At 39.8% G+C, this 27,344-nt stretch overlaps 2 protein-coding genes across 6 annotated transcripts in view; one reads left to right on the forward strand and one right to left on the reverse strand.

Moving 5' to 3' along the window:
- The first annotated feature begins 696 nt into the window (after positions 1 to 696).
- Positions 697 to 22,759, forward strand: LOC124279705 (polyhomeotic-like protein 1). 5 transcript variants are annotated; one of them, XM_046715545.1, is made up of 14 exons: positions 699 to 755; positions 1,163 to 1,339; positions 1,860 to 2,101; positions 2,844 to 2,947; positions 9,740 to 9,802; positions 10,642 to 10,837; positions 11,854 to 11,909; positions 13,403 to 13,714; positions 14,443 to 15,117; positions 15,479 to 15,602; positions 15,990 to 16,166; positions 17,831 to 17,934; positions 18,124 to 18,252; positions 19,851 to 22,759. In XM_046715545.1, exons 3-14 carry the CDS (start codon positions 1,891 to 1,893, stop codon positions 20,046 to 20,048), a joined length of 2,349 nt encoding a protein of 782 aa, XP_046571501.1. In that variant the 5' UTR covers positions 699 to 755; positions 1,163 to 1,339; positions 1,860 to 1,890; the 3' UTR covers positions 20,049 to 22,759. The 5 variants fall into 5 exon arrangements, with proteins under 5 accessions (XP_046571502.1, XP_046571501.1, XP_046571503.1 ...); XM_046715547.1 differs by having other exon boundaries at positions 2,847 to 2,947; XM_046715546.1 differs by lacking the exon at positions 1,163 to 1,339 and having other exon boundaries at positions 697 to 755.
- A 1,105-nt stretch (positions 22,760 to 23,864) lies between these two features.
- LOC124279706 (multifunctional procollagen lysine hydroxylase and glycosyltransferase LH3-like) overlaps positions 23,865 to 27,344 on the reverse strand; it is a 31,530-nt gene continuing 28,050 nt past the window's right edge. Inside the window, exon 20 of the mRNA XM_046715551.1 lies at positions 23,865 to 27,130. Within this exon, the coding sequence (XP_046571507.1) occupies positions 26,975 to 27,130 (156 nt within the window). The 3' untranslated portion in view covers positions 23,865 to 26,974. The remainder of the gene's footprint in view (positions 27,131 to 27,344) is intronic.

Here is a 27,344-nt window from a genome sequence, read left to right on the forward strand (position 1 = left end):
ATTAAATAACTTCAAAAATCAATACGAATTCCTTACAAAGGTATCACTGTGACAGAAGAAATAGATTTGCAATACTAATTCAGAGGCAATATATAGGTGCGGTGATTGTAGCAATAATGACGATGGTAATTTTCACCTAGCTCTCAGCAGAGACCATAATATTATATGGTCTCTGCTCTCAGTAACAATAATCTCACTTGCAACTATAGGCCTAGGCAGAATATAACATGATCATCACACACAATGCTGGTCTTCTGGTAATTGAAGATGTAAAGTGAGATGAGTCTGGATAGTACCCTTGCAGTTGTTTTATTTGAACTGAGGTTTGAGGGCGAAGGCGTCGTGAATAATAAACAGATGATCTAAGGGAGGCAACTCAATGTCGATTATGCGTGAACCTCTGAGCTATTGTTGTAACGGTTTATGAAGATCATGATATCGATCGCTTCGTTCATAATGACAATGGCTTATATTACGGTGTATTAATGATGTATTATACTTGATATTCTCGTATATTTCGTTTTTGTACATGTGTAAGAATCAACAGACATCATCAATATTCGCGTTGGAAATTCTCTGTCCGGATAGGTATTTACTGAGCACCGCCCTCTTTGTCTCGTCCAATGAAAACGATGCTTGACATCCATCGACCAATGAACGACGAGCAGGTGCCCGTGACGTATAATAATAGAAGACGGCTGATAATAGGTCAACAAAATGGCCGTCTGTTAATAAAGTCAGAATGCAAGTTCTTTGTGAGTATATTGATGATTTATTTATCTTGAGTAATGCTTTCGTAAAGACAATATTGATGTATCGATAGTCAAATATTATGTTGATTTATTTCACCTGCTTTTGATTTAATTGCTGTTGAAGGAACACCTAAAATTTACCCCAAAATGAACGACGGGGCCGGTAGACAAATCTTCCCCGTGGGGGGGTCATTGGCCCTGAATAACAGGGGCAGATAAGTAAGGAAGAATGTCTGGATCCTCCAATAGATCAACATCTACAAGCGTACCCCTAACAATTTCATTGAACGCATGAGTCTGTAGCTAGATAGGGACTCCATTTATGTGATCACGAACAGACTGCGTTACTGAAACATTTTAATCATATTTTAACTGAACATTTAACTGTGGAGAATCTACTCCGTTTTTAGGCTTTTCTTCCTGCTGCCCAAGGGTAAACTACTCGGGGAGACCATGACTTCAAAAACGATAAGTCTCTTGAAGTATTGAAATACTCTCAGCAAGGAAAATCCGTACAAGGGTATACTGTTTTTTCTACTTGGTGGACTGGGTCCTTGCTGTAGTTAACGTGCAGTTTTGATGTTTTGGTGAGGGTTTTATGCTAAATACGTTTTACCTTTACGTTTTACCTCACGGGACAAGTTAGTATGAACATGATGAATAGCTGAGCATGATGCTTTTAATGCATTGTTTAAATATGACAGCATGCATTTAGCAGTGAATGGTTAATGAAGTAATGTCATGCAATCTATTCAACTATAACAGCCGCAATGTCAGTGTGAATTAAACAACCCGTAAAGACCCGAGTTACAGTTTCCCTTCAGCAACCAATGTTTGTTGTGATAGGCGAGTAACAGGAATGGGTGGTCAGGCTCGCTGACTTGGTTGACACTTCATTGTATTTCAACTGCATTGATCGATGCTCATGCTGTTGATCACTAGATTGTCTGGCCCAGATTATTTACAGACAGTTGCTAAAAAGCAGTAACATTGCTGAGTGTGGCATTAACAGTGAACCATTTATTTATTATCAAACAAAGTTCTTTGATTTATCCAACCATGTTTTTGTTAAGTTTGACTTGCACTCTTGTATCCGTTTGTTTTCAGAAAACTAAGGAGAGGACGGCCAACTGGAACCATGTCTGAGCAGCGAACAAGCACCAGCACCCCAGGGACGCCAACCGCTCCCCCACAAGCTCCCCCAATAGTGACGATGGCCAACATTAGGTCATCGTCTACTCTATCCCAGATCCCCCAGGTGCAAGTGATTCCCCAGCCAATGCACAGTCCACCTTATCTCTCCAACTTCCCCTACAACCCACAGATCATGCTTCAGAACGCTGCAGTTGGTGAGTGACAATTTTGATTTGTCTCCATTATTATACTTCTGTCTTCCAGATTGGAATTAGAGTGGACTTATATTCTAATGGTACCGTAATGCAGTGTTTTATCCAGGTGTGAACCCACAATACGTCACTTTACAACCCCTGTACTGCAATACATATGATACATTACATACCAAGCTAGATTAACAAACAGCGTGTCAATAATAACCATGATAACAGCAGATGATCGACAACCTGCATATGTAGATTCACTAGTACTTCTCTGGTGGCTGTCTATAGAATAACATTCACAATGATATTTAGTGTGTATGTTTCTCCACTACAACATCTTTAATCTCGGAAATTTAAAGACCAGTGATTCAGGGTTGCGGTAGACTTGCAAGAAGAAAGAATGTGAACTTACTAAAAAGAACTGTATGGGAATATAAATTGTATTGCACCTATGTCTACACAGCCCCTCTATGTAGTAACACCAAATGAGGTAGTGCTTTAAAAATTATTTTTGTGTAATACATAAATACTGGTAGCATTTTCTGGTAGAATCTCTGTGTATCCTTTACAGCCTTTGAAATATTGTGGTTCTAGGTTTGGAATCTGTCAGCAGCATTCCAGTGCTTTTTGATAGGATCCTGTGACTTGCATCACCATGGACTGTTATCCCAGATTAGGATGCTACCTCAGTACCTGAGCTACCCTTCACAGCATCAGATAACGTCAAGTCACTTGTTATTGTTTGTCCTTTCAGCAGCCATGGCCCAACAACAGCTGAACATGGCAGCTGCCATGCAAGGACGGCCTCCCTCAGTCAGCCCTACAAGCCCTGGCTTGATGTCACCCACATCCTCGCAGGTATGCAACTTCTTAAAACTGTTTGGGACTGTTTATCCTTCTTACTCTTGGTGCTCCCTGGGGGTATTTTGGATTTGCTTGTGTCCTGCTTCAAGTTCTCAACCAGGGGAGATAACACAAATCATCACCTTTGTTGTAGGGGGTTGCATCCAAGGAATATAAGGGTCATTTTCAAAATTGGTAGGATTTTCAATTCTTTATTACAATAAAATCAAACTCCTCAAAATTGATTTAATTTTTATTCAAATAAAACCTCAAACACTTAATTATTCAAAAATACAAACATGCAGACTGAAATGTACTAATTGACCTTTTAATTGATACATAAGTAATTACAAGGGTGGGGGACTGTTCTGACCATTACCACTTCTTAATCAGAATAAGGATTTTGAAATATAATTCTTAAAAATCTTTTAAAGATGGCAGACACAGCTTTTACACAGACTTAATCAAACTTGAAGGTAAAAACTATCATCATGAATCTTGAAAGTGTTATTTTGTATCTTTCATTTATTTACCACAAAATGATAGCATTTTTCTAAAACATTATTATGTATATAGCTTTCAACAGGTGAAATTGTCTAAAATAAACATCTGCTACCAAGCCCAGAACATCTTTTGATGACACCAACATAAAGAGGAGTGTTTCATGTATTATCATGAATAAATTAGAGCAGTCAATTAACACCAGTTACGGTTAGGACAATAGTGGTAACGTTTTGGACAGGAATGGTAACGGGATTGACATAAGCCTTAAACAGTTTAATTCAACATAGAAACAGGTAACATGAAAGGAAAAAAATGATATCATTTACTTGAAGTTTGAACTGCTAACCCTATTTTGGACAGACAGTGAAATGTGTAATAGAAATTGTAACTCGTAACTAATATGACATGTTTTTCTTCCATGCTGTGATAACGGTTTGGACATTTGTTATATAAATATAAAACTTGTGAATGAATTTAGGCTTTTGAGTAAAAACAAACTGTAGCTTCTAAAGAATAGAAAAACATACCGGCCCAGATTGAAAATCACTTATAATCTAAAGAAGAGTGCAATTAGGGAACGAAAATTGAATGAATAGTAACGGTTGTGACATTATTGGTAACGGTCAGGACATCAGTGTAACAAACAAATGTTATCCCTCTAAAAAGTTGCCACAGATAAAATTCTGAAAGGTACTGCAACAACTATGATACTGTACACATGGTCATGCTACACAGGCCACTGCATAGATGTCATGTTGCTGTTGATAGTATGGTGCAATATTAGTCTCCACGAAATATACTTCTTTCATTCACTTGGATCCCTTTAGCTTTTGTTAATAGTGAGATGGTAACACATATTTATCAAATACAAAGGCCAACATATTAGCACCTATCAATATTCTAAGTAAATGGTAGTCTTACATATCTCACAAAGTCAAAACAGACTACACCAAAAAAATCTTTAAAGGTTGGAATACAATTAAGTTGATTACCATTACTACATTTTGTCCTAACCGTTACCTTTAATTCATAAAGACTATACATCTTATAGAAAATAGAAACTTAACGTGATAAATTCGTTTTGGTTTTTATTATTAAAAGCAGATAGATAAGTAAATAGAAATTTATTATCACACCATAGAACATATTCTTCAAAATTGAAATTTATTAAAGAAATGTCCCGACCGATATTTGTCCAAACCGTTACTAGAGACTGTGTTTTTTATACTACTACATCAAAACGCCTTTGAACAGTACAAGTCCATGCTTAAACTATCTTAACTCTTAAAGAAATTATACATTTGTTATACTTTAAATATTACTGAATAACTTTTTGAAATGCAAATAATTTTGTCCTGACCGTAACAAGGACTGTCCAAACCGGTACTTTGCAGAATGGTATCGGTTTGGACAGTAATGATCAAGACAATTTGTAAGTAAATCTTAAATAAAAAAATGAATGATCCCTAAAAGATTTCAAAGGACATACCTTCCACTTCTTCCATTTCTGGGCAACATATCCATTGAAGTTTGAAAAAAAAGATATACATATTTGACACAAAATACATTGGTAACGGTCTGGACAATTAAGGTTGACACATAACATTTATACTTATTTGACGGTGTCAATTTTCTTCAAAATGTATTGAATCTCTTTATTTCATCTGCTGTCACATCCACAGGGGCTAGCTCAAACAGACACAGGAAGTAGTATTACAATCCAGCTCCAGGGAGATATTATTGCAGGAATTTCATACACTGGTAACAGTCAGGACACAGAATCACAGGACAAGCATGTTACAATTTGTAGACAAATACTTTTTTAAGTTAAAAAAAAATTAAATGCAGTCTGAGTATGCTTGATCAATCCTAATTGGCATAATATGAATTAATTTGTTTGTTTGCATTTATATTTACATTATTTGTGAACATTGATATTAGGACCGTCACCTCCGGACGGAGCAAATCTGCCAATTTTGACCCCAAAATGTGGTTAACTATATATTTCAAAATGACAAGACTAATGATATACCACATTTACTGACTAGTTAACATCTAAATATGTTTTCTAGAACAAAAAAATCGTTTTAAACTCACAGATTTTTTTTTATTCGGAACGGACAGAAAATCCTACCAATTTTGAAAATGACCCATAAATGGTTAAGGGATTGTCAATTTGTCATTGATGATGCTGAGTGAAACATGTGTGGCATATTAATGTTGTACGTTGTTTCTTTATTTCATGAAGGAGACCCATATACATGCTCCTTCCAGACATTCATGTTTCATTTAACAGTTTGCCTTCATAATATTTCAGGCTCACTAAAATAATGTTCAAAGCAAGGTTAAACTGAAGTCACTCACTGGTACCAAGTCATTTTGAAACAGGAATTATCCTGATCATATATTCACAGTATTCTTCTAAAACTGTTCACTGGTTTACACTAAACATTGGGTTTATGAACTCGACCGGACCACTAAGTTTATTTCATTATAACTCATTATATAAACAATATAGAGTAAGTCACTGGAACAAAAAATGACAGTTGATCATTAGTCAGTATATTGTAAACATAGTTTGCTGTACCTTGAGTATTCAATAAGAACATTAACAAACAGATGCAACAGTAACGTTTCATCCAAGGTCAGTCATCAGTTGTGTTGAAGTGTGTAAATGTGTAACTGTGGATATATCCAACGCTTACTGATTTTCTTGATATATAATCAATGATACAGTAGCATGTTCTGGCCATCAGAAGCAAGGATTCACACATTGGGGAGTCAGACACAGGACTTTGGCATTATGGGGGGAATAACTTAACCCAACTAACCCTAGAAAAGTAGACAGATGTGAAGAATGAGTAGGATATCATTGTAGGAATACTCAGGATGTAACAAAAGCTGAATATATAACCAGGGAGACCATATAACGGGGAGTGGTCACTCCTCGAAAAGCCCCTTAGCGTATGCCTTGGCTCGTCACGTGACCAGTGTAACCAATATGGCGGCAGCGTAGTTTTAAGATTGAGCCCGGTTTATTTTCATCAGCTGATTACATTCGCTGAGTGTTGTGACAACTGAAAACCTACATGTAGAAGATAAGTTACCTATTCTGTCACTTCATTATAAGTCAAATAATTGTTATTAGTGTCAGTATTAAAGTACTGTCGGAAATGCTAGAAAAATGCTTTTTAGCCTTGATATCTTTAGAAAGGTGATAAATGTACTCTGTTGTCAATATATCAACTCACCTATAGTGTGCCTAATTTTTAGTTCAATTGATTTAACATTCCCATGCATTTAAAGGGCAGTTTACAGGAGAGAATTTGGTACCAAGACAACAACTTCAGATTTTTTCTGAGTTCAACAACAGAAATCTGAAATAGTCTTTACATTTATGCTAATAATACAGGTGGTGTAAAAATATAAATTAACGTTTTTCTTAAACAAATAAATGTTGAATGTTTGTGTTACTTTACTAAATTATCGTTTCTTTATTAAAGAAATATTAATATAAATGTTAAATCTTGATAAATAAGTTTCCCGTCATGCATGCACATCTTTATCACAGCGTCCACTATGGCCAACTATTTGCAGACGATTGTTGCAAAGGTTTATAAGTTTTTGTGCTTGAAAAAGACAGAGGAAAACCTTTCATTAGTATAGAAATGGTTTATTACAGAACTTGTAGAGCTGTTGGTATGTCTTACCAACAAGTTTACAATATTGTAAACAAATCAGACAAGACAGGGACCGTCTCAAAAGTAAAACCGGGACGTAAAACCATCCTTGACAACTTTGACAAGGGAGTACTTAGACGGGCGGTCTACAAACTTTAGGAGAAGAAGAATATATATATTCTAAAGAAGCTACACCAGTGACTTCGTAAAATCTTTGGCCACTGTTCACAACTAGATTAAACTGACCGAATTACATCCATATTTTTGCAATGACATATACTGTTGACATGCAAAACATTTATTAAAACGTTGCACATTTCTACAATCAATCGATAAGATAACACAAGTGATAGGATTCTTTCCAATGTACAGTAATTCAATGTTTTTTCACAACAAACACACATACACAAATGATCCCTTACATAACCAATAATGTATACTATAATGCATACACATATTCAACATTTTGAAGAAAACATCTATTGAGATGACCCCTCGCCCGAGCTTGTGCTCAGGTGTCAATTTCACTTGTCGATACCGTGCATGCTGATGACGTAACACAGACAATTAATGTTTGTATCAAATAACGTCCCACTACCGCTTATTTTTCTAAGTTTTTGGCATTTTCATCAGTAAAAACGCATTTTAGGGCATGTTTCAAAATTTATTCCCTCGGTCTACATTAGGTAGATGTTTCTTAAAGTGATATTTGTTATTTAAGTAACTGTAATACCTCTGAATTTGAAATATAAGTCAAAAAGCATTTTTCTAGCATTTCCGACAGTACTTTAGTACAGTAGATTTGTAGTAAAGTTTCAAGTCGGCATGTTGTAGCTCACTGGCTTCAGTTCTCGGTACACAGTGAAGAAAGCCTAAATTCTATCGCTAAAAACTTCTTTCACATATTCGTTTAATTTTTAGAAGGGAATTATACCTTTGGTTGAAAGGTGTTTGCAAGTAATAGTAATAGGTTTATAACTAAAAAAATTTGTTAGGGTGTATTTGAGGTGTGTGAAATATATGCCATATCGCTGATCTGCCATTGAAATACTACAGGGCGTTGTTTGAGTGTTTCTAGTTATTGTTCTAAAACTTTTTTCACATCCACCTTTAATTTTTATGAGGGGAATATACCATCAGGTGATAGGTGTTTGCAAGTAATAGTGATAGTTTTATAATTTAAATTTTTTTGTTAGGGTGTATTTGAGGTGTGTGAAAAATATGACATATCGCCGATCTGTTCTGATCCGCCATTGATGCTTGTGATGCTTGAGTGTTATAGTTCTAAAACTTCTTTCTTTCTTGTTGATCTTAGTATTTGACAAAACTGGAAAGGTGTTTACAACGCTTTGTGATAGTTCTAAACTTTCTGTTCTTGAGGGGTGTGTGACAGTGTAAGTTAACATTCTGTCAATGTCCATGCCATTCCACACATGCAATAAGATATCTGAATTAATTACTAATGTAAAAAATGTCTCAAAGTAGATTCTTTTTAAAAAGGACAGCTGATGTTAACACATGTGTTCTAGTGATAGTTTTGCGTTCTTTAACATGTTTGGAGAAGGATGTGTATCATTTATTCTTTCAATCATTCACATATGTATTTCTTTCTTTTGTTCTTTTTCTTTATTTCTGTTATTCGTTCACATATAATTTTTGCTCCTCATTCATTCACCCATTGTAAAATTCAGACTGATACAATAAACTGGTTGAAGTGCTGTTAAACGCAGCCGAAGTTGCGCTGGGAACGAACCAAGTCACTGTGTACGTTGGAGCATGACGAGGCACACGCTAATTAGTACAAATGGTAAAGAAAGCAAGCGAGTGAGTGACCTATCCCTGTTGTAGATTATCCCTGATATAACTGACTTGGCAGTATGAAATAGACACACAACAGGTGAATAAGGGATTGATGTGTGGGAGAATGGCCCGAAAGGCTTTGGAATACTTTTTTGTTTCGGTGATCATTTATCAAGATCAATGTCAAATCAAGGTGATAGAGAAGGGATCTACAGTAAATCTTTTGCAGCCAGATTGGGCAGTGTTAGCATAGTGATGTGGATGGAAATTGCCCACACTGGTAGAACAAAACCTAGTGAAGAAAATATGTCAGCCTATGATGAAATCAGACAGCAGCACATTGTTCCAATGTTGAATGGTAAAGTTTAACTTGCTGTAAATATAACAATGCCAGATTTTGCACAACACTTGCAGAGGTTCCTTTTTGGATATTCCCTGGTCAAATGAATAAAGTATTTTCTTGGGGCGTGGAAGTTTGTGGGTTTGATCCCATACAGCTTCATACCAGAAAGATGTTAAAAGGTGGTACTTCCTGTCATGCTGCCTGCCCCTCAAACATTAACAAGCCCTCATTTCATCCATAGGCAATAGGTGCTAGGCACCATGTGAGTTGCACAAACACTTCAGATGATGGGCCTCATGATCTTTACCTTTGTGTTTGTGCTGGACACTTGTATCAACTCTTACTGTGTATTACTTCCCACACCTAATGTCTGGTTATGTTTCTTGTATTCTTGAGGTAAATGATGTCCCACGTATAAGTAACTAGTCCAACGCTAATTCAGTAATTGTTGTTGATAGCAACTGTTGTGTCTTGATGCAGGTCGGCTTGGGGGTAGACTGGGGAGCCAGCGTCCCAGCTCGGTCATCACAAAGACGTTTTACAGTAAAACAATTTTCATTCAACTTGATAGAAGGACGATTGTTTTGTTATATTTACAAACACATTCAAATAAGTGTCCCTGGAAACTAGAAACTGGTCTATCCCCTGTTACTCTGTACATCATATTGCAATAGATGTCCAAGGCACTGTTCATAATTTATGGCTAGGGGGTGGTGATGATTTTTAAAGAGAAGCATGTACAATGTGAATGACCTAAAATTTATATACAAAGTAAGTGTGTTAGAAAGGAGTGGGTACATGGCTTAATAGATAATTGTATATTCTATGAAATTAAGAAGGTGTCACACATGCTCATTCACCATGTGCAAAGAATAACATGATGCATGTTAAAGCTCTATTATAATTCATATCTGTGTCACCTTGCATGTACATGCTCTTGGGTCCCAGTTGTCTAACTCTAAGGCACCACAAGGTGATGTAAAATCTGTATGCCTTGGCCTGCAAGATTCACCCTGACTTGTAGCATTGGTTTATTGGAATAATCTTTATGCTTGGGCATTTCTCCTGCATATGACATGCCATAATGTCAGTGAAATACTTGCTTACTTCAGCATAGGTTAGTGGTAGTGTAAGTGCTTATAGCCCTCTGAGGACTGAGAAGCAGATACAGTCTTCACATCTGTTTCGGGGTGGTGGGGTAGCCTCGTGTTTAAAGCGTTAGCTCATCACGCTGAAGACCCGGGTTCGATTCCCCACATGGGTACAATATGTGAAGCCCATTTCTGGTGTTTCCACCCCCACCCCACCCCCCACGGTGATATTGCTGGAATATTGCTAAAAGCAGCATAAAACTAAACTCACTCACTCATATTTGTTTGCAGCCAGGGATGATTGTAACAACTACAGTGACACCCACCTCGGGAAGCAATGTCAACAGCATCAAGGCATCCACCAATGGGAACAAGTCTCAGTCCATGCAGGGCCCAACTCAAGGCCAGGCAACGGCCCTGGTTGGGGGCAAGCCTGCCGTGATGTCGGCCCAGGCTGCAGCCCAGCCCCTGGTGCTGGGACAGATAGGTAGGTGAAGCAGCAGCTGCAGCAGCTCACAGATCTACCAGGAATTGGATAGTCACAGCTAGAGTTGTGCAACTTGTATCAGGTGCATGTTGACATGAAAGCAGATTTGTTCCAGACAAAATCAGGTCCCACCATGGTCCTGGAAATGTAACTAGATATATTAAATCTCAGTTAGTTTGATGACAAACACACATATTGAAGGGGCAACTTTGATAACTCTATTTTGGAAGACTGAACACGAGAAGATATTCGAAGATTGGTGGTTCGGCTTATTTACCGGACATACCATTTTGATACTGTTTTTAGAAAATTAGACCCATGAAGGTCTGGGTTAGAATATTGATCTTCCGTAACCCATGCTTGTCGTAAGAGGCGACTTACGGGAATGGGTGGTCAGGCTCGCTGACGGGGTTGACACATGCTCATGCTGTTGATCATTGGATTGTCTGATCCAGACTCGATTATTTACAGACCGCCGCCATATAGCTGGAATAATGCTGAGTGCGGATTAAAACTGAACTCACTCACTGATACTAATTTGAAGGGTCAAGTTAGGACCTCGGCTCATGTGTGAGATCTACTTATGTACAGTCATATAAAATTATACATTACCAAACATCTCACATACCCTTATAAACTGTATGATACAACACATAATACCTTGCATACCCTTTAAGATGTTACAACACACAAGAACCAGCTCATCAACATCTGTTGGATTCATGGCTGATATGGTACAATTTCACTCCTACTTACTAGTGTCCAAAAGTTCAGAATCATGGGGCAACTTTCACACTCTAGCTTCAAGCATGTGATAGGCAACATACAGTTTTTAAAGCATGTCCTTTGTCATTGTGCAGAATGCAGCAGAATGTATCTATGCATCCATGAATGGTGGTGTTTGCTAATCTGTGAGCCATGATGCTATCGGCTGCAGCTGTTACACAGAAACAGGATGTGCAGCACTAATTGTCCCTTTGTGTGTGCAGTGTTACAACTGTGTATTGCACTTTCAGGCTCGGTGTTCTCTGGACAAGGAACTACAAACCCAAACTTTGTGGCCCAAGTTGCGGTAAGTCTTGCTCTGATCATGTGATGGTGAACACAATATTTTTCATTTTTACCCCTGACCACGATTTATGTGGAAAGGACTAACTTGATGGAGTCTGATGACAAAGTAACTGATCTGATGAGTAAATATTGACAGTTATCTTTGTCTCCTGAGCACTTGTAGACAAAGAACTGGACTGTTGTATGTTAGGCATGTTGTGGTGAACACTGTGTTTTTCCTTAGTAATGTATGGTGACTGACATTCAAAGTGTACAACTGTTCGAATGAAAACAGAAGTATGCACATGGATAAAACTGGTTTCTAAGGAAAGTGTCAATATTTCTTTGTTAGAGTGCCTTGCTTTCAGATGGAATAAGTGAACTTTCATCTTGTGTTTATCAGTGTTTATGGTGTCACAAACTTTTGAACATGAAGCAACATTATTGACATGAGGTTTTGTTAGTTCTTTGCTTTTTGTGTTAGTCTTTCATATTTATGCATACAAAATTGAATATCAATAATGACAACAACTTCTGCTCTTGTTGTTTATGGTGTTGATGTTTTCAACTTTTGACCACATATGTAAATTGTAAGTACCCCAAACATGGCCCACTAACTCTGGCCCACTAACTCTGGACCACTAACTTTGACCCACTAACTCTGGACCACTAACTCTGGCCCACTAACTCTGGACCACTAACTCTGGACCACTAACTCTGACCCACTAACTCTGGACCACTCTGGACCACTAACTCTGACCCACTTACTCTGGCCCACTAACTCTGGCCCACTAACTCTGACCCACTAACTCTGGCCCACTAACTCTGACCCACTAACTCTGGACCACTAACTCTGGACCACTATCTCTGACCCACTAACTCTGACCCACTAACTCTGGACCACTAACTCTGGACCACTAACTCTGACCCACTAACTCTGGCCCACTAAATCTGGCCCACCTACCCCTGATGTAGCATAGGACCAATCTCTAAACGTTGATCAATGGAGCGCTGGTCACATATTTGTACAAACATGTTCTGCTCATAGTCATACAGTGGAATATTGTGTGGCCTAACAAAACACATAGCAGTATTTGTGCTGACAATTACAACTGAAATAAGCTGTTTTAGGCATGTCATTTATCCAAGGAATGAATTGTATTTCACATGTATAACATGTCTGGGATTAATTATGCCATCAAAATAAGGGTACGCAATGAGTGTTTTGACATATAAATGAGTTAGCATTGTTCAGTCTGTGTTCCTGCCTGGTATGTGGGTGACCTTGCTCTAAAATCCCTGAACAGTTTCTTTATCAAAATTCAAGAATGTAAACTGTCTGTGTGACAAAACATCCCTCCTCATAGCACAAGTAAGCACTGCCATTCAAAAAAGTATGGTGTCCGAAAACGTTTGATCGGATTGTGTTGAACAAGCAGAAAGAATTCTGTAAGTTTTGTTTCCTATGGGTACACTATAACTTTAGTCTTAACAACTCTGCCTTCATCCTTGCAGTCATCCAAAGGCCAGGCAGTCTCCATCTCCCACCAGGGACAGCCGCAACTCATCACATCACAGGCGCCATTACGGCTCAGTCAGCCACAGTTGGTCACAAACACTGGCCAGATCATCACGTCACAACCCATGCTCACCAATCAGGCAGTACTTCAAGCCATGGCTAGTTTGCAACAAGGCTTCCCATTGGCTGCCCACCAGCCTCTTTTGAACCATGCACAATCCCCAGCCATCCTGGCTGGCCAATCACTGTACATCAGAACAGCTAATCCCATTCAAACACAGCAGAGCATGATGGCAGCAAATATGCAGGTAAGGATATGGTTGACCATCTAGTATGGTGAAGATGCTGTTGTGTATTGTTTAAGCTCATTTAATGCAGTCCATGTTAGAATTAGTTTTGAGCAACCCATGCTTGTAAGAGATGACTTACGAAATTGGATGGTCAGGCTTATTGGCCTGGTTGACACATGTCATCGTATCCCAATTACATAGATTGATTCTCTTGATATTGATCACTTGATTGTCTGGTCCAGACTATTACTACAGACAGACTGCTGCCATATAGCTGGAATATTGCTTAGCGTGGCGTTAAACAATATAACAACCAAATCATTTGATACAATAAACCATGTATGTAACTAACACTCTTATAGCCAGCTGATGGATGTAACCGTTTGATGTTTTGGGATTTGGCCATTTCTGAATATTTTGGTCAAATGTGTATAATGAACTACTTTTATTACAAATGAAAATTAGTGGACCCTTTGAGTTCCTTATTATAGGGACCGTGGGGTAGTCTAGTGGTGATAGCATTCGCTCAACACCCCGAAGACCCGGGTTCGATTCCCCATATGGGTACAATGTGTGAAGCCCACTTCTGGTGTCCCCTGCCGTGATATTGCTGGAATAGTGCTAAAAGTGGCGTAAAACTAGATTCACTCACTCTTTATTATAGTTTACATGGCTGCAGTAGTTATTTCTAGATATCATGTGTTTTGAAGTGTGAGTCTCATTATCCTGTTGATGGTCTGTTCCAGGCAGCCTTGGCCAACAGTATGAAGGGTGGCAAGATGGAGATGCCACAAAACCTGCAAGTTAACACAAAACCCAGTGGAGGTTCTTCAAAAAGCTCGTCACAAACTGGAAAGACTCTTCTGCCATCTAAGGCAACCACTGCCAAAATCCCACCAACTCACATATCTGGCCAAGCCACTAAACTGAACATACCAACTGTCATCCCCAAGCAGTCAAAAGGACGGACAAAATCCCAGTCCAAGTCCTCGTCATCAGTCCCCTCCACCCCCACCAGTACCAAAACACCACCTGTCAGTCACTCAAAACCAGCCACACCCACAAACCAACCAACCATTGTTGTGCCCCCAGCAAAGAGCCAATCAGATTCTGAGGTGGAAAGAGCGAAGAAGTCCACACCCCCTCCTGACATTACTTCCACCAAAGAGAAGTCTGGGAGTGTGACTGTTGATGAAGGGAGTCCGGAGGAGAAGGATAAAGACGTTATAGATGACAATGACAAGCCTCCAGTTATCACCAAGGAGGTGGAGACACCGATGGACACATCGATGCCAGATAAGCCTCCTCCACCCCTAGAGCCAGCCACCGTTGTAGAGAAGCAGAAGGCTATTGTGAAGCCGCACATACTGACTCACATCATTGAGGGCTTCATCATACAGGAAGGACCAGAACCCTTCCCAGTAAGTCTGTGTTCAGTTACACAAGAACCTCGAGGGGAGACAGCAGTGTATTGTTGGTTTGAGGAAACTTGCTGGGGAATAAGGGGGCCCTTCTTAGGATCTACAGTTGGCAGGGCAGAGTTCTTTCCCTTGGGTATGCCAGAAACGTTTGATTGTAGGTTTAAATCCTGGTTTGCTCCAGTTACGTTTCTCGGTTAGTCAGCACAGTTGGCTTTTCTCCCTCATTAATGGAATACTAAACCGTGTGGTAGGAAACCCAGCTCACACAACTGGGCAGTGTCAGTGTTGTCGGTCATTCATTTCAAGGTACTAGGCATGTTTGTCATGGGCTACTTGGATGCTCATATGGTGATGGTTGCAGGTGCAGCGGTCGTCCCTGCTGACAGAGTTCATCCCTCCCAAACCTACTCGCACAGACAAGGACTCGGATGAGGAGCTGAGTGAATCCCTGATGGACCTTCCACCTCCGCTGCTGGAGCCTGAAGGTGGGTTGTAGTGTCACGTCATACCTGCTGCTGCAGCAGGCTGGGGAATCAACTGACACTTTACATGCATGTAAAATGAACACTTGGCAGGCTTCTGAGATTGAAATGAACTTTAATTTGTCATGCATTCTCTATTGATGTATGTGCAGTGTTTGTTGATAACACTGACTCATCAAGAAGCGGTCTTTTTATGATATAATCAGATCACTTTTAAACTGTTGGTTGTCTGGCTTGATATGGAAACTATTAGCACAATAACAAACCCACGCTTCTCACCCATGATATGTATTCAGTTCATATAGCTAATGTCAAGAAATGAAATAATGATAAATACTGAAACATATGTTTAATTGACGAGGAGCTGTATGTGATGTTTTATGCTGGCAGGGCTGCCGACACGGAGCACTGAGACCCAGCAGCAACCCAATATGCTGAAGTGTGAGTACTGCGGCAAGATGGCCACGGCGGTCAAGTTCCGCCGCTCCAAGAGGTTCTGCTCCATGGCATGTGCCAAGCGTTACAACGTCGCCTGCTCAAGACGTGTTGGCTTGTTCAAAAACAAAGGTAAGAGGAAAAGGATCAATAATAGTGGTGGAGTTTGTAAATGTAGGCTTTGTTGGAGAACATGTGTGAATAATTATTCATTGTTTCATTCATTGTTACATCACCAAATTATAAAAAACCTTTCCAGATTGTAGAACAATAATATTACACATTGCCATTAAGCAGATTTTCTGCACTCTAAAACAAGTTTGCATGTCAACAGTTGTGTTATGAAGCACACACCTTTTGAGAGCATATGTTCACTCCTTCATCAGGTGAATGAATGTTGGGATGCAGAATCACTCTTCACCTGATGAAGGAGTAAGCAGATACTACAAAACTTGCTCTTCCTCATAATAAGGAACTTGACATACATGAGTTTTTTCCCTTGTATATATGGAAGACTTTTGACATTTTCAGTTGATACTTTCCTTTAGCCATTGTTCCTTTTATATAGCTAAAACTGAAGACATGCCATCACTATCAGCTGCTTACAGAATTCATGCATGATTCTAAGCATGACTGCTATGAAGACATGTTGATAAGGTCACTCAGATATCTGTCAGGTGTGGATTCTGACAAGACCATACATATGAAGAAGATTGTGTTACAAGTTATTGAGATGCAGGGGTTCAAAATATTTTTGAAAAGCCACTTACCACAGGGCAAGAAAGTAACTTGTCCTGACTAATTTTCCACTTGCTCTGATTTTATGACATAATTATGATGATGTATATCACCAGAAATTATTGAGAATTTCAGGAATATGTTTAATTGGATTTCTAGTATAAACAACCTTGACCAGCTATCAAGTGCTTGGTTTCATTCAAGAGAGACAACTCTGTTAATCCTTTTTCATTAGTTTGTGAAGGGTTATCCCCCTTTGTTTACTTGCTAGCAGACGACATTTTCAGTGATCCTCAGTATGGATGATTTAGAGAAGAGGAAGTTGATTTTAGAGTATTATAACAAGGACATCAGATCAGCTAAAGTGATTTCGAGTAGAACAGGCATCCCTTTGTCCACTGTTTATCGTGTTTTGAAAAATATTGCAAATGGATATGGCATTGAGCACCAGGGAGGCGCAGGTAGGCCCAGAAAATTGACTGTCGGTGACAGGAGGTATTCTTGTTTCTAAAAACAAACGAAGGAGTTTAGAAAACTTAAGGCTGGATATGATTGATAGAGGAACTGTGGCTGTCTGTAAGGAGACAATCAGAACTGAGCTGCATGCAATGGGTTGGTAGAAATGTCGAGGAATTCCATCACCGATCATGTAACCTTAACAAAAGGAGCGAAGGTTGAACTGGTGCTTACAGCATAGAAATTTTAACTGGGACAATGTGATGTTCTCAGATGAAAGTTCTGTGTGGCTGTTTCCTAATACACTGAAATTCTGGACCAAACAAACTGAAAAACCTTTGTATCAGCGCCCAAAGTACAGATACTTTATTAATATAATCATTGCGAAATTTAATAGCTACATTTTGAGCAGATATGAAATTAAATCCAAGTTTTTTTGCAGTTTGAATACATAAGTGGATATTATATTATCTAGTAGCCCATGGACAAGTAAGATACCATTATTTGATTGCCCGAAATGAAAACTGACTTGTCCCGGGCGTAGGGTGATGGGATTTTTGAACCCCTGAGATGGTAATGATGTGTGGACCTCTTGTCACCAGCAGGTACAGTGAAGCTGGTGAAGAAGAGGAAGCATCCCCTAGCGGTGAGGAAAGGCTGGCGACCGGGAAGAGGGGGCCGACTCGCATACAACATCAATATGAGAGTGAGCACCTCTTGTTATGAACAGCTATTTAGGACATTATTGTCCATTTATGATTTAAGTAACCTGTGAACTGTTGAAGTGTTTGTGTTTATCATTATGTCCAGACAATGTTTGTAGTAAGGTTACTGGTGTTGGATGATGTTGCTGTGTGAATGCTCCCTGTCATGTAAGTTGGTGCCTGTGTTGCAGCTGCCGGAGGAGGCCAGCAGTTCTAACAGCGGTCAGGAGGAGACTAGTTCCTCCCCCACCTCCCCCATGCCCCTGCCGGATATGGAGATGGACACACTGTCACCTTCCTCGGAACCTTCCAAGTGGACGGTAGGTTGCACTGTTGCCATCACACACGCTCACCTTCTTCAGAACCCTCCACATGGACGGTAGGTTGCACTGTTGCCATCACACACGCTCACCTTCTTCAGAACCCTCCACATGGACGGTAGGTTGCACTGTTGCCATCACACACGCTCACCTTCTTCAGAACCCTCCACGTGGACGGTAGGTTGCACTGTTGCCATCACACACGCATCACACACGCTCACCTTCTTCAGAACCCTCCACATGGACGGTAGGTTGCACTGTTGCCATCACACATCACACACGCTCACCTTCTTCAGAACCCTCCACATGGACGGTAGGTTGCACTGTTGCCATCACACATGCTCTCACCTTCCTCAGAACCTTCCACATGGACGGTAGGTTGCACTGTTGCCATCACACATGCTCTCACCTTCCTCGGAACCTTCCAAGTGGACGGTAGGTTGCACTGTTGCCATCACACATGCGCTCACCTTCTTCAGAACCCTCCACATGGACGGTAGGTTGCACTGTTGCCATCACACATGCGCTCACCTTCTTCAGAACCCTCCAAGTGGACGGTAGGTTGCACTGTTGCCATCACACATGCGCTCACCTTCTTCAGAACCCTCCACGTGGACGGTAGGTTGCACTGTTGCCATCACACACGCTCTCACCTTCCTCAGAACCCTCCACGTGGACGGTAGGTTGCACTGTTGCCATCACACACCCTCCACGCCACCTTTGCCATCACACACGCTCACCTTCTTCAGAACCCTCCACGTGGACGGTAGGTTGCACTGTTGCCATCACACACGCTCTCACCTTCCTCAGAACCCTCCACGTGGACGGTAGGTTGCACTGTTGCCATCACACACGCTCTCACCTTACTCAGAACCCTCCACATGGACGGTAGGTTGCACTGTTGCCATCACACGCTCTCACCTTCCTCAGAACCCTCGACATGGACAGTAGGTTGCACTGTTGCCATCACACACGCTTTCTCTTCCTTGTTGCTAATTCTTCTGTTCGTATGAAGTATACAGAGCTCCAGATAAGATTTAGCTCATGTGGGTACTGTACCCACTGTATTTATTTGGAGTAGGTATTATGAATGTTGAGTGGGTATTTCATTTTCTGTTACCCACTGCTTTCAAATATGTGCGTATTTCAGTCATATTACTCACCTAAGTATTATGTCATTGAGTAAGGTTACTAAGCAGGTATGTTCTGCCTTATGTCATACCTAATCAAAACCAAGTTAAATATAATGGAAATGATTTCATAAAAAATAACTCATCCTATACTGACAGTACAACACTTGTCCTATGAAAACAGTACAACTTGATAGCAATCGATGTCTTTTTCATTATGCAAGCGATTTTTATAAATATATTCCGTACGCATTTGTTTTAAACTTTTTGCGTGTCTAACATTTGGTATGCAACAATTATTTTTCAGTGCATAATTGGAAATTTTCTATGCGTATTTTACCCGGATACGCAGCTTATCTGGGCCTCTGAGTATATATGCAGCAATTCTTTGGAAATTTAAAATTAGAAACTAAAATGCATGTGTATATGCCCCACCCCCGTGTAAATCCTGGTATGTGTTGTGTGCAGGTGATGGAGGTGTACGAGTTCATCAAGTCGCTGCCGGGCTGCGCCACCTACGCGGAGGAGTTCCTGTCGCAGGAGATCGACGGCCAAGCCCTACTGCTGCTAAAGGAGGACCATCTGATGACAGCCATGAACATCAAGCTTGGCCCCGCACTCAAGATCTGTGCTCGCATATCCAGCCTCAAGGATGAGTGCGTGTAACCTTCACCAGGCTGTGCTCAAAGACAAGCAAACCATGTACTACTATGCTGTGCAACGTTCCCGAGATGGAAAACATTTACGATTGGAAGAGACTGGAATACAGTAGGCAGTGTCAGATGCCCCCTGTGTGATGACTGGACATGGTTTGAACAGGCAGCTATCAAATCAGTGGAACACATCATATCCAGCAGCTCCTGTATCTCAAGCTGAGCCTCACGGTTCATACATCATCACCAGCCTTTATTAACTAAACCAGCTCCTGTTGCACACATGGAAATTGCTTTGGTGTTGAGAGCACAGCTAGTTGTTAGAGGTCCAGACACTGTCATCTTCATCCAGATGAGTTCTACTAAATAAGTGCCATTGCTCCTATTCAAGTCAACATATGTAGATGTGATGGTCACACATGGCTGATGGGTATCAGTCAGAGTTCAGAGTATGGGCATTGACGAAACAAACCCAGTACCAAAGATACACATGTAAGCAATCCAGTGGCAGATGACAGTAATAGTCATTGGAAAAACATCACCCCAGTTCAGTGTTGTATGTCATGATACTTCATGTGTTCCATCCTTTATAAGTAGTGTAATTAGCCCCATGTAGCTACACATTATCCTGTACCTGTTTAGTCACATATTCATTATATTAGTCCAAGCATCAGTCCTCCACTTCCCAACCAGCCTAGCCAGGGTTCTCTCCCTTGAATAAGGCTATGTGTTCATTTGTGTAATGCCTGCCCACTGATGGTAAAGGAGACGGGACACAGATGTTTTTCAATCTGTGTTCCAATCGTGATGGACTGAACCAATATTCGTTCTATAGGTCATAATGCTGTAAACATTCAAAATGTTTACAGTAAATCTGGCCCACATGCCAAGGGTGTGTTGAGCTTTCCATCGGCGGTGTGTCTTTTCTCATTGCCGTCCTTGTTGTAAACACATTCATAGTAGGATGGATTTGGTTCCAGTCTTTCATTAAATATAGTCTGATGACATCTACCACTGACCTTTCTGTTTATTGTACAACTGATCATTGTACATGCATTGTGTTTCTTTTAATACAAATCGTGAAAATCCACAAGGGATTCAGGACCAAACCACCTCCATGTTCATTTCCATACATGAAAGGAATTAGTTCAGACTTTAGAAGTAGAAACAAACTAAGCCAACAGTATAACATATTCCTGATGACTGCAAGACCAGTTGAGTACCAGTCAAAGGATTCTTATTTGTCTGTTTAATATGATTAATTCATATCATGAGTTGCTCAATGTTTATTTCATCAGTGGGGTGATATTAATTACAGGTGGAAAACTTGTTTGGTTACAAGATTTGGCAAGATTCAGCTTTTCATTTTTAACTGATTTGTTCCTTACACAGAAATACAACTTCATAAAGATCATATTTAGTAAAATAAGATCTTTTGCGTATTTTTTAATGGAATTGAAATTCTGTACCATGATGGTAGTGTTTGTTGTGCAGTCCATTTTAATGCTGCAATCAATATTACATCAGTTATGCCAACTGTGTATCTATTATGCATAATTTTAATGACCATATTCATCCAGGAATGACAGACCAAATTAGAGTATCACTGTTTTCGGTCATGACAAACATGCTTAAATCTCACTACTTGCCAATGTTGAATTGTGTACATAAGCAGAAACCTACCTTATCTGTACATACTTCTTTGTAATATTTGTAGTATTGTCATTTTCTACTTCACAGAATTGGTAGCAGTTAGCCTCCAGATTAATTTTTCAAAATCTAAAAATACTACTGAGCCTAGCCTGCCAGATCATCAGAGCATGTGATGATGTTCACTACCAGTCAATGCATGTGATCGTGTTCACTACCAGGTTGTCAAGGATTGTGATCCTGTTCACTATCAGACCATCAAAGATTGTGATCCTGTTCACTATCAGACCATCAAAGATTGTGATCCTGTTCACTATCAGACCATCAAAGATTGTGATCCTGTTCACTATCAGACCATCAAAGATTGTGATCATGTTCACTGCCAGTTTGTCAAAGATTGTGATCCTGTTCACCACCAGATTGTCAAAGATTGTGATCATGTTCACCACCAGATTGTCATCTTGTTCACCACCAGATTGTCCACGATTGTGATCATGCAGGATTGTGATCACGTTCACTGCCAAGCTTGTAGTAACATCAAATCAAATAGATTTGGGAATCATCTCAGTGAGTAATGCAACACGTTATGCCAACTTCTGATAAACATGTCATGAAAAAACAGGTGTACCATTTCATCATTGTTTCCTTGTGTTAAACTTCTGTAGTCATCAGTATTGTGTCTTGTGACCTCTCTTTAAAGTATCTGTACAGTTTTATTGTGTGGCTTGTTCAAGTCCTTCCATACACTCACTTGTAAAGACATAAGTTTCTGGTTGCAAGGTGTAGAGTACCAGAAAATAACTGAAAGAAAATACTTATAGCCTGTTGGTACATACAATAACTTAAAAACATCTCTGTACACTACAGTGAGGGGCAGTGGCAAGTCGAGGCCGAGGGCCACCCTTAACATTGGTAAACTACTAAAAGCCATGAAAAACCTTGCACCCTTGATACACCATGTGTTTAACAGATTGTGTTGTGTTTTGTACGCTTTCTGCAATTTTCTTTGTTAATGCTGAGACCAAGTCTGTAGACTTAATTATTTATGGTGCTGAATAAATATCATACAGCAAAGAGCAGCATGTTGTCTGTGCAATATAGTCATGTGTTTATTATTAATTATTATTAATAGTTTGTGACACTTCATGGTTCCTCGAATTCCTCGAATCCCACATGGGTAAGACCCATTTCTGGGATTTGCTGAATCCCCACATGGGTACATTGTGTGAAGCCCATTTCTGGTGTCCCCCCACATGGGTACATTGTGTGAAGCCCATGTTGCTGGAATATTGCTAGAATATTGCTAAAAGCGGCGTAAAACCAAACTCAGTCAGTCATAATTCCTCAATGGGTACAATGTGTGAAGCCCATTTCTGGTGTTCCCCGCCGTGATATTGCTGGAATATTGCTAAAAGTGACGTAAAACCAAACTCCCTCACTCATACTTCCTCGTCATCACATCCCAATTAACGTAGATCGATGCTCATGCTGTTGATCACTGGCTTGTCTGATCCAGATTCCATTATTGACAGACCGCCGCCCAAAACTGGAATATTGTCGAGTGAGGTGTAAAACTAAATTCACTCACTCACTTCCTCCTGGTATCCTGGTGGTTAAAGCGTCCACTTGTCACGCCGAAGACCCAAGTTCGATTCCCCACATGGGTACAATGTGTGAAGCCCATTTCTGGTGCTCCCTGCCATGATATTGCTTGAATATTGCTAAAAGCGACGTAAAACTAAACACACTCACTCACTTTACACTCTCCAACCTTGATAAACCTGTGAAGATGTGTGTTAGAATTGGCCCTCAGCAACCCATGCTTGTCGTAAGAGGCGACTAACGAGATCGGGTGGTGCTGACTTGGTTGACACATGTCATCGGTTCCCAATTTCATAGATTGATGTTCTTGGTGTTGATCACTGGATTGTCTGGCCCAGACTTTATTATTTACAGATGACCACAAGTACAGTGTGAACAATAAACAAACAAAACCAAATCCAACCCTGATAAACTAGTAATAGCAAGTCAAGTCTCAAATACATCAGCCCAGACGTAGGTGGCGCCACCCTCTCCCGCCAGTCGACCGAACCATGTTATCACACTCTGCAGTACACAAAGTAATGCTGAGTGAAACCCTGCTGGATTGAACAACTCTCAGGATATAACAAAACTCACACCTGTTCCATGTTTTATTACTGGTAACATTGATTTTGTACATAAATATAAAGTTTTTCCAGTGGGATCAAATATTTTCATATATCGGTGGAAATAAAATGTGTATTCCCAGTATACTAACCTACACACAAGTAGTTGCAGGATGAGGGTAACAAAACAACATGTGGATACCTTGCTGTGGAAGACAATAACATATGATCACACTGCATTTACAAACAGGGAACCTTATGTCAGCATAGGAACTGTACATATTTTACCAACCAGAACACGAAATGGACATCGTAGTTCACAGTATCACGCAATGGTGGGGTAGAAAGCTGACTTACAAACACAGTTTTCCCTAAGTATCTGAAGAATACAGTTTACGATTGGTTGGAACAAAGAATTGAGCTATATCTTTGAGAAAATATGCTGATTTCAAACCAGAGTCCCCCCAGTGTAACAATATCATATATACAATGAATAGGACGGAGATAGTTAATCACTGAACAGTCGTAGCATGACCACTAAGACTGAAAACAGAAATAAGCTGTATTACATGCTGTGCAAGGCAACAAGGCAGGCAAGGCCCTTGGCACACTTACTTTCATATAACGTGTGATGTAAGTGCCAATGTTTTAATTCCAGATGTCTTCAGCCAACTGCTCTCAGTATGGGCTGTGTTGATGACTTCCACACATTTAGTGAATGATTAAGGCTCTGCTCCAGTATTCCTTTTATATTACGGAATGTCAGCTTCAAGAGGGAAGAAAGCTCAAACTGAAGGAGGTCTCACATGTTTACTGCGTTGGGGAAACACACAACACAGGTATGGTGTTAATAAACCCAGAAACACAATGGAGACTACTCAGAGCCAACAATCATAGGTTTCTGGTGAGCCTAAAGAACACAACTCAGCACAATGATGTGCGGCACCCTAGAGGAGTAATTAGGAAAGGAAAGTTGGATTGGTGTTACACGATTGCCAGTAATAAGTTAAGTCTCTGTACCAACGTTTTATCACCTTCTACAACAACAGTTCGACATGAATGATATGTTTATGTGATAAGTCTTTGCTTCAAGTTGACCAACCAGCTTATATATAGGCGGATTGTTACATGTAAAATTGTGTATCATTTTGGTCGGGAAGTAAGGGTTTCTCAGACCTCACCCTGTGGTGGAGATGAATGCACTTATAAAGTTACACATATTCATAATGCATGCCAAGTACATCAACAATGTACCAACAGACAGAGTTTAGTTCCCTTTTTTTTTCATTTCCCATACACAATGAGGACTTGTAAGTTAACAAATCTATAAGTTGGTGTGATAACGTATCCTCAAATGTTTGCTGTTTCCTATCACCATAGCTGTGTTTGCACATCTTGAACAAGTACAACTGTATATAGCAACTAAACATCCATGTTACAAATCTGATATAAACACGATACAAGAATACAGATAAAAAGTATTTGCACTAAATAGATAAGCATAATAGCACCATTTGAAATCTTAAAATATTTTGATTTTCTTGCAGCAGTTTGCAACCAACCTGACTAATCTAAACACGCACTCAAATTCTTTCTGAAATTGCAAATTTATCTAAATGTTAAAACCGAGATTCACCTGAATAAGCAATCTGCAACTGTCATCATGATATCAACTGTTCATCACAATTTGACACTCATTACAACAGTTTCATTTCCTTTCACACATCTTGCTTTCCATTTATTTGGATGCGACATCAATCTGCTGATCTTATCCAGGACACAGTTCACACTGTAGGAACTATCTAAATGCCTAAGTAAATAAAATATACACAAGTCAACTGTATTTGTACCTGAAAGCTGTTCTGTCACAGGGGCATATCACAAAGACGGGTAACTCAACAGTCATTGATGCATTCAATGCACCCGACTTTCTAGGCCTATGTGACTAGGTTGATTTCACACGCATGATGTTCTATGGAACAACGTATGCTGTGGCAGAAGCATAGCAAGGCATGCCACATTACATCTGATAGCAAGGACTGCACAAGAATCATGTTTTGGTCCCAGAGAAAAGGCACTGACTCACTCATTGACTTTAAGTTTAGTTTCTTTTACTTGTTATGCTGTGCTATGTTCAAAGGTGATGACAAACAGCCCATATGTGTTGCATGCCTACATTAATTGATATGCCATCTACGGAAACTATTGGCAAATAACACCCATTTTTTCACCAATGGTATTCAGAAAGCTTTATCAGTATAAAATATTCAGGAAGTTTTTGCAGGGTAAGATGTATCTGCAGCAATCCAAGCTAATGAATGGGAGTGTCTCCTACAATGTGACTGGTTGGAACATGATTAACTAGGATTAGAAACCTGGAAATCTAGACTATCCATAGCTCACAAATACTTGTTTGAATTTTTCTTATTTCAATCCCAGTTTGAGAAACCATGCCATTTGGTTTGGTGAAATAGTTATCACTTTAAATAAATATTATAAAGGAACAATATTTGTCAGATCAACTTTCTGCTGACCAGAAGGTCAGTTATCACTGAGGCGTATGACATGACTTGTTGGATCATGAAGCCAATTCAGTCCATGGTAATAGCATTCTGGAATGATGTCCCGCCTGTCTCACAAACCTGTGAGCTAACATACATAGAGAGAGCGCTTCAGAAAAATGAGCACCAAGCTTTCGATACCCTGACATTTTAACATTCAAAACCTGCACTGAACAATGTCATTTCAAATTGATTTTCCCAGGAATATACTCAATAAAACATTTAATATCTATCTCCTAAAGTAAGAAATATTATTTTGTATTTTTTAATACAAAGGTTACTTTAATACAGCCAGTATTCCAATGCCAAAGTACTTATATATTGTTTTTCTTCAGATTTAAATATCCACTTAATTACCACACCTATGTTAAGACATTATCACCTACGGTGCATTGGACAATAGATCCTATCTACAATTTGAATCCATGGATGACAGCTGTTAAGCTATTGTACATTCATGACAGATGACGTCTGGCCATTTAGTTACAAATTTCATGTGACCTAACATTTCTTGCTTAACTTCAACAATGATCAAGTGAAAGAACTGCAAGCACTTCACATTGAGTTGACTGGCCTGGCGTCTATGGGTCTACGAATGAGATCATGATGTATCTTGTGCCGTTGGTCACACGTAGTCCTTCATGGTAGTGTGTCAAGCGACCTGGGTGCATCAACATCCACCCTTTCCTGGTGGCCGTCACCTTGCAGTCGTAGCGGATGAAGCGGCATCCACCACCCTGCAAACAGAAACCGCAGGTGAGACCTTGTCAAAACATCATGAACACAGGTGTCAGGATAGGACTGAACTCGCCCATCATGAACACTGGTGTCAGAATGGGACCAAACGCACCCATCATGAACACTGGTGTCAGAATGGGACCAAACTCACCGATCATGAACACTGCATCAGGATGGGACCAAACTCACCCATCATGAACACTGGTGTCAGGA

Source organism: Haliotis rubra, unplaced genomic scaffold (genome assembly GCF_003918875.1).
Source record: "Haliotis rubra isolate DU_JTF1 unplaced genomic scaffold, ASM391887v1 Scf255, whole genome shotgun sequence".
Lineage (NCBI taxonomy): Eukaryota > Metazoa > Mollusca > Gastropoda > Lepetellida > Haliotidae > Haliotis > Haliotis rubra.